The 8,800-nt window shown below is 45.5% G+C and overlaps 1 protein-coding gene across 2 annotated transcripts in view; it reads left to right on the forward strand.

Moving 5' to 3' along the window:
- The window catches only part of LOC141094268 (uncharacterized), a 54,072-nt gene extending 45,834 nt beyond the window's left edge, over nt 1–8,238 (forward strand). Inside the window, exon 7 of one of the 2 annotated variants that reach the window (XM_073580093.1) lies at nt 6,906–8,238. In XM_073580093.1, the coding sequence (XP_073436194.1) occupies nt 6,906–8,182 (1,277 nt within the window). In that variant the 3' untranslated portion in view covers nt 8,183–8,238. The remainder of the gene's footprint in view (nt 1–6,905) is intronic. The other variant, XM_073580094.1, reaches the window with a different exon arrangement.
- Nucleotides 8,239–8,800: the final 562 nt, after the last annotated feature.

Consider the following 8,800-nt stretch of genomic DNA (forward strand, 5'->3'; position numbering starts at 1 on the left):
ATCAGTTGGTTTCCTGTTCCTGAGGGGACGGGATCCTACAGACGAAATGCTGGATCCCAGCCCGGCCAGGCGGTGCAGGTGGCGGGGGGGTCTCCTACCTTGGCCAGGTGCGGAGCTCCTGGAAGATGCCACGGTGGTCCTGGATGGGCGCACGGCGGTGGCGTGTACAGCAGGGAGCGACGTCCGGAGGATGTCCGTCTCCATGGAAAAGACCAGCCGCCGGTGAGTATGCCCCCCGGGTCTCCCGGCTCCGGCGGCGCGGTTGCGTGGTCGGTGGTGGCGTAGCTGCGTGGTGCCGGGTAACTTCCAGTAACGCACGGGGTCGCGGTGACGTCGGAGGCTGAGCCTGGGGGCGCTTCCGGGTCGCGGCGCCACTGCGCAGGCATGAGGACCCCAAGATGGCGGCGCCCATCGGGAGAGGCGCCGGTAAGCGCCGGACCACCGGCCAGTGGCAGCGCCAGCTGGGGGGGAGGGGACCCAATTAAGGGGGGGATGCGGCAGGTAGCTGCTGTCTGGAGGAGGGGTATATAAGCATGGCCCTACATGGGTTCTATGCTTTGGCCACATTATTGCACGCAGTAATGGAGAGCGATCAGGAGCAGCAGCAGCCGCAACGGCGGCAGCAGCGACAATCATCACTGCCGCCCCTAGAGGACCTTCGGCAGGTCAAACAAAAGAAAAAGGAGTCCCGTGACAGTAAGGAACATGCGGGGTGAAGTGACCAATCCAGTCATAAAAGCTCCTCTAGACGGACAGGAGCATCGACTGAGAAAAATCCCCCTCATTCTCTGGTACTTAATTGCGGCATTGGTAAGTGATCTACGTGAATGTTCACTCGGTGACGGGGCCTCCCTCTATGTTTTATTTCTAGGGGAAGAAATCTACGAGTAAAACAAAACACAGAGAATGCGCACTTTGTGCATGCCCGTTACTGGACTCATGCCCCAAAAGATTGTGTACCCCCTGTATCCAGCAGACAGTGGCGGAGGAATCGCCCGTAGTAGTTGCAAGCTTAAAGGATATAGTCAGGGCAGAGATGAGGGAAACCCTGAAATCCCTGTCCCAACCGGAAAGCTTAAGGGTTGGGGACCCGGTGGAGTCAAATTCCTCGGTAGAATGGAGGAGAAGCAAGGACTCCCATGTTTCATCCCCCTCATCCTCAGAGGAGGAGGATTCGGGTTGGTTTTGTCTGCCGCTTCACCGAGTGGACAAGCTGGTAAAAGCGGTGAGAGGAACAATGGAAGTGGAGGAGCCCAGACCTCAGTTATCCATGCAGGATGTCATGTTCGGTGGGCTGGAGCAGAAGAAATGAAGGGTCTTCCCCTTAAACGAAAAGATTCAAGATCTAATCCGTAGAGAGTGGAAGAAACCAGATAATAGAGAGTCACTACCACTAGCCCTCAAACGTAGATACCCCTTCGATGATCCGACGGTGAACACTTGGGACAAGGCCCCCAAATTAGACGCGGCAATCGTGAAGGCATCAAAAAGATCCTCACTACCTTTCGAGGACTTGGGGTCCCTTAAAGATCCTTTAGATAGGAAGGCGGATACCTTCCTTAAAAGTACCTGGGAGATGGCAGCCGGTTCTTTAAGACCAGCAGTAGCCTCAACATGTACGGCCAGGTCCATGATGATCTGGTTGGACCAGTTAGAATCACAGTTGAAACAGGGGACGTCTAGACAGGCAATTCTTGGGGCCCTACCAGTAATCCAGGAGGCCACAGCCTTCCTAGCGGACGCCTCTGCTGATGCGGTAAGAATGTCCGCCTGGGCAGCAGGACTCTCTAATGCGGCTCGTAGAGCCCTGTGGCTAAAGTGCTGGCAGGGAGACATTCAATCCAGAGCAAAACTCTGTACTATCCCATGTGAGGGGGAATATTTGTTCGGAGCAGTCTTGATGAGCTGCTTGAGAAAGCCCGAATTTGTGGTCCGCATCCTACCGACGTCCATTCAATAGATTCGGTCAGGCGAGAAGGCGCAATCCTTCACCTAATAGAGACCGTCCCAGATGGGAGGATAGAAGGAGAAGAGGTACGGGCTTCATGTTCAGGCGTTCCTCAAGAGAGCGAAAGAAACCGAGCCAATGACTAGCAATTCCCGTGGGGGGTAGACTGTCAGCCTTCCCCCCAGCATGGTTGCAGATCACCAATAGTGACTGGGTGCGGAATGTAATATCCACCGGGCTCAGGTTGGAGTTCAGTTATGTTCCACGGGATACTTTTAAACTAACTCCCTTAAGATCTTCGCACCTTGAACAGGCTGCTTTAGAGGCAGAAGTAAAAAGCCTGTGTCTGAAAAATGTCCTGGTGGAGGTTCCGGAATCGAAGAGAGGTAGAGGCTTCTACTCTCCCTTATTCCTGATCCAAAAACCGGATAAGACATTTAGAACCATCAATAATTTACATTCCCTCAATGAATTTTTGGTTAATCACACCTTTAAGATGGAATCCATCAATTCAACAATAAAGATGTTGTTTGAAGGGTGTTTTATGGCAGTCGTGGATTTGAAAGACGCGTACTATCATGTGCCTATCCACGCAGATTTTCAGCAGTTCCTGAGAGTAGCAGTTGCAATAGATGGTCTGATCCTTCATTTTCAGTATAGAGCTCTTCCTTTTGGTCTCTCAGCAGCGCCTCGGGTATTTACGAAAATAGTGGCCGAGGACATGGCTCATTTGCGGAAGGCCGATATCTTGATTGTCCCGTACTTAGACGATTTTTTGATTGTGGGGAATTCAGTGGACCATTGTCTATCCCAGATAGAGAAGGCTAAATCCAGACTAGAGAGCCTCGGATGGATAATAAATTACGAGAAATCCCGTTTTCAGCCCCTAAGAGTCCAAAAGTTTCTAGGCTTACTGTTAAATTCAGAAACTCAGCAGTGTCTTTTGCCATCAGATAAATTAGAACATATACAACAGCAGGTACTTCGGGCAATTAATAGACCCTCCATGACCCTCAGGCAAGCCATGTCTCTGTTACGCTCTCTAACCTCATGTATCCCAGAAGTCAGGTGGGCACAATTTCACACTAGATCCCTTCAGAGAGACGTCCTAGTCAATAACAGGGCCTTAGAGGGGTCTCTACAGGGTCAAGTATCGCTAAGCCCTTTGACTCTTACATCTCTTAGATGGTGGCTCGATGACAAAAACTTATCCTCAGGGGTGCCCTTCGTGACGCAGATAACCCGCATAATAACCACAGATGCTAGCCCCTTGGGTTGGGGGGCCCACATGGGGGACATAGTGGTACAGGGACATTGGGACTCCGATGCGGAGACCTCATCTAACCAGAGGGAGCTGTTGGCGATTGAGTTAGCAGTTAAAAAACTCGTTATGTACCTACAGGGTCATCATGTGAGGATCCTCTCGGATAACCAGGTAGCAGTAGCCTGTGTCAACCACCAAGGTGGAACACGCTCCGAGGTCCTGATGCGGATAACGGAACGTCTTTTTCAGATAGCCGAGGAAAATTTTCAATCTTTAACTGTGCTCCACATCAGAGGGAAAGACAACATGAAGGCAGACTTTCTAAGCCGCAGGGCCCGAAGGCAAGGAGAATTGACTTTAAACACAGAGATTTACAACCTGATTGTCCGCAAATGGGGTCAGCCAGAGGTAGACCTCTTTGCCACCAAAGAAAACAGAAAGGAAAAAACATTCTGCTCTCTGAATCCCAGGGAAAATCCACTGGCAGTGGACTCCCTCCTAATAAAATGGGACTTCTCTCTGGCATACGCCTTTCCACCATTAAACCTCTTACCTCTGGTAGTAAGATCAGGGAAAATCAAGCAAGGGTCATATCAATTGCCCCCTTCTGGCCCAGATGGACCTGGTTCGCATTGTTGAGGACCATGTCGGTATGCGATCCCTGGGTACGGCCGAACCTTCCGGATCTCCTCTACCAGGGGCCAGTCAGCCACCCACAGGTAGCGGGACTTCATTTAACGGCGTGGTGTTTGAGAGGACACTATTGAAGAATAGAGGGTTCTCCAAAAATTTAATTGATACCCTCCTGAAAAGCAGAAAACAAACTACCACAATTATCTATGCTAGAACCTGGATGCGATTCCTGTCAACCTTTGAGTTTAATGTCAGGGATGGAATACCCACAAAACAGATTCTGGAATTTCTCCAGAGGGGTCTCGAATTGGGTCTCTCCACAAGTACATTAAAAGTACAGGTTTCAGCCTTGGGGGCCCTATTTGCATGTGATATTGCCAGCAACTATTGGGTACTGAGATTCATCAGAGCGGCTGCTAGATCGAGACCAATACACAAGGATAGATGTATATCATGGGACTTAAATTTAGTCCTTACAGCCATGGCAGAAAAAACATTCGAACCTCTAGATTCGGCTTCACTAAAGATATATCACTCAACACAGCTTTTCTGGTAGCGATAACATCCGCACGTAGAATAAGCGATATACAGGCACTTTCCAGATTGCCCCCTTATACAGAATTCTTACAGGATAGAGTAATCCTAAGGCCGGACCCGGCATACCTTCCCAAAGTAGCATCACACTTTCACAGGACAAAAGAGATAGTGCCTTAGGATTGGTCTGATTAGGGAGGAAGGAAGGAACAAAAACTTCAGGCGTTAGATGTTAAAAGATGCCTACTTAAATATTTATCAGCCACGGATCCTTGGAGGAAGGAGAACGCCTTATTTCTATCCTTCCTAGGAAAGGGTGTAGAGTATCAAAACGCACGTTAGCAAGGTGGATTAGGGAGGCTATCTCTCTTGCCTACACAGCAGGTGGCGGTCCGGCTCCACAGAATTTGAGGGCGCATTCCACTTGTGCCATGGCATCATCTTGGACAGAGAGATCGGGAGTGTCAATTGACCAGATATATAAGGTGGCCACCTGGTCATCTCCTTCCACCTTTTTTAACCACTATCGGTTAGACATGGGTGCCTCCTCAGATCTCACCTTCGGGCTAAGGGTGCTGCAGGCGGTAGTCCCTCCCTAAGTTAGTTTACATCTCTGTAATTCTCTCGTGGTACTGTCATGGGAGTCCGAATAAAGTACGGTAACGGTATTTTTCGGAAGCCCATGACAGCACCCTTAGTTCCCTCCCTTGTTCACGTATAGGGGTGCAATCCTTTAGAAGATTGTTTCACGGATTTACCTTATATGGGAGATAGTATAGAAATTGTAAATAGGAGACATAGATTGTATATATTGTATACTCGTATATGCTGTGCCACTAACCATGGTAGCCTCTCAAGCTCTGTAATCCAACTGATGCGTGGGAGAGGTGCCGCCCTTTTGTATCTGTAAGCTTCCTGTTGCTGAAGGGCGGATCCCCTCTCTCGTGGTGCTGTCATGGGCTTCCGAAAAATACCGTTACCGGTACGTTACTTAATACTTTTCGACTACAGTAGTTAGTGTAGTTAGTGCCCAAAATACTCTGATTTAACCTCTTCCCGCAGCCAGTTTTGTGTTCCTAATCAGGCCCTATTTTTAAAATCTGGGGTGTGTCACTTTATGTGGTGATAATTTTGAAATTATTGACAAAAGATAATAAAAAAACAAATGGATCTTATAAATTATTTTCCAACTTTACACAATACCCTATATCCGGTTGTACACTAATGTCTGGGCACATGGCGGTGTTCAGAAGGGAAGGAGCACCATTTAGCTATTTGATTATAGATCTAGCTGGAATAGTTTGCAGACACAATGTATTGGGAGCACTGCTCGTGGTCACCTGGCAGCTCAAAAGATGTCCACCATGAACATGCTTGGCACTATCTTCTCTGCTTTCCATATCCCAAGGATTGCCTTGCTCATCACCCTTTAACACCCTTACATTGATCTGGAACTTACACTGGGACCCCTAGGCTTGGACCATGGTGTTACCTGCTATTCTTTGGTTTTAGATGGCAAGAATAATAGTCAGGTAGCTGGGTCAGAATGAGAAGGACAGAATACAGAATCAGAAGGCACAAGAGTAGTTAGTAAACGGGCCACGGTCACAACAGGAGACAAATATACAAGCCGCGAGCTGAGCACAGAGGACTGAACCAGAGGAGAACAACGCTGTATCTGGCAGATTCCTGCCATGTGCTTTGAGCTTTAGTAGGGTGTGGTACTTTCCAATTGGATGAAGTAGGGAGCAGGTTACTCCAGCTGGACCCCAGGAACAGATCCCAGATGAGGTTGGACACACCATATGCAGGAGCCCTAATATAACCAAATGACAGAAAACCAGAATAGTCAAAATCCCCATAAAGTGATTCCATTTTATAAATTAATTTAATGAGGGTTATAATCCTTAGGAGGAGTGAATATTTTGACTCCACAGTCACTTTCCAGAAATTAACACACAGTGGATGTTGGAGAGTGAAAATTACACATCTGCCATTTTATTACCCAACACACAGTGCCCAGATTGTGCTCCAGGAGACGCACATCGTAAATTAAGTGGATTCTTCTCACTATAATATTGCTAAATACAGGGATCCTAAATGTTGTTTGAGCACACTGCAAGACTCAGAAGTGAGAGCAGATATTGCAGGATTGGTTTATAGAAACCCTGTTGCTTTTCAGCAGCCTTTGACCCACTAATAGTGTGGCAACCTCTTTTTTTCCATTGACAGATGATGGACCTGAGTGGGGAATTTTTTGTGAGATGAGAATTGGTATTATTTTCACCTAATTAACATTATTTTCTTTTTATTCCATATTTGGGAGGCAGAATGAACAAACAGTTGAACAACACACACTACTGATTCATCCTGTAAGGTTTTCTATTAGACTGTGAACTGTCATTGTGTTGCTAAATTAAATTTGTTACATAAACTATCCATAAAAATGGCAAGCTAAGTAGAAATGTTCAAAATTATAAAATTCAAGGATATTTTATTAAAATGAAAATAATTGTTTTATCTTAGCAGATGACTGTATCAGGAAATCAGAGGGACAGCTGATATCTTCAGTTTTTAAATATGATGGTCTTGAGATCCTACAAGATACAACTGAAGTGAATGCTATTACTCCAGATATACCATCATCCATTCACAGCAAAGATCTATCATTTGATCCTACGGAACAGGTCCCATATTTTGATTCATTACCGAATACTAAGGAAAATCAAAGTCACAAAGGAGATATTAAAAAACAAATTGCTCCCAAAGCAAAGAAGTCATTTTCATGTTCAGAATGTGGGAAATGTTTTACACAGAAATCATATTTTATTACCCACCAGAGAATTCACACAGGGGAGAAGCCTTTTTCCTGTTCAGAATGTGGAAAATGTTTTAACCAGAAATCGATTCTTTATAGACACCAGATAATTCACACAGGGGAGAAAACTTTTTCATGTTCAGAATGTGGGAAATGTTTTAAATGGAAAATAAGTCTTGATCTCCATCAGAGAACTCACACAGGGGAGAAGCTTTTTTTCTGTTCAGAATGTGGGAAATGTTTTAACCGGAAAGCGCATCTTGCTCGACATCAAAGCCGTCACACAGAGGAGAAGCCTTTTTCCTGTTCAGAATGTGGGAAATGTTTTAACCAGAAATCGGTTCTTGATAGCCACTGGAGAACTCATACAGGGGAGAAGCCTTTTTCCTGTTCAGAATGTGGGAAATGTTTTAACCGGAAAGCACATCTTGTTAGACATCAGAGTGATCACACAGGAGAGAAACCTTTTTCATGTTCAGAATGTGGGAAATGTTTTAACTGGAAAGCGCATCTTGATAACCACTGGAGAACTCATACAGGGGAGAAGCCTTTTTCCTGTTCAGAATGTGGGAAATGTTTTAACTGGAAAGCGCATCTTGTTAGACATCAGAGCGGTCACTCAGGGGAGAAGCCTTTTTCCTGTTCAGAATGTGGGAAATGTTTTAACCGGAAAGCTCATCTTGATAACCACTGGAGAACTCATACAGGGGAGAAGCCTTTTTCCTGTTCAGAATGTGGGAAATGTTTTAACCGGAAAGCGCTTCTTGTTAGACATCTGAGCGGTCACACAGGGGAGAAGCCTTTTTCCTGTTCAGAATGTGGGAAATGTTTTAACCGGAAAGCACATCTTGATAACCACTGGAGAACTCATACAGGGGAGAAGCCTTTTTCCTGTTCAGAATGTGGGAAATGTTTTAACCGGAAAGCACTTCTTGTTAGTCACCAGAGAACTCACACAGATGAGAAGCCTTTTTCATTTTCTTAATGTAGGAAATAGTTTACTTGGAAATCAACTGTTAATAAACATCAGAGATGTCACAAGGGGAGAAGTCTTTTTATGTTCAGAATGTTGGAATTGTTTTAACCAAAATTGAATCATCTTAAAGGGGTTGTCTCTTGTCATTCCTCATGTTTCCTGCCAAAAGGAAAAAACTTAAACTTTATTAATTCCAAATGTAAAACTATACCCATAATTCACCCCCTGAAGGTGACTAATAGAAAAAACATATACCCCACGTCTCAGTATATAGTGTGAGGTGACTTATACACACTCATTCTCCAAGCCTCTCATTTCTATGGGTTTCATCATCCTCACCAAAGGCGACTCATCAAGAGACTATTTAATATTGACCTATATGCAAGTGAGACTACACAAAAAAAAACACGTATCGTGTTATTCTAAACAGTCAGAAAACTAGCCTTATATAGCAGATCCCAGACTTCAAACTATATACTTTGTAAGTTTATAAGCCACTCCAGTGGCGGTCAATCAGGAATAGAAAGTATGTGAAAATACAGAATAATTATTGTGTTTTTTCTCCTATAGGGACTGCCCTAGTTTGGTATTGTAAGACCAGTCAATTAGTAGTACGGACAAATTGTC

This window comes from Dendrobates tinctorius, unplaced genomic scaffold, assembly GCF_039654945.1.
Source record: "Dendrobates tinctorius isolate UK_male_01 unplaced genomic scaffold, ASM3965494v1 ptg000063l, whole genome shotgun sequence".
NCBI classification, from domain to species: Eukaryota; Metazoa; Chordata; class Amphibia; order Anura; family Dendrobatidae; genus Dendrobates; species Dendrobates tinctorius.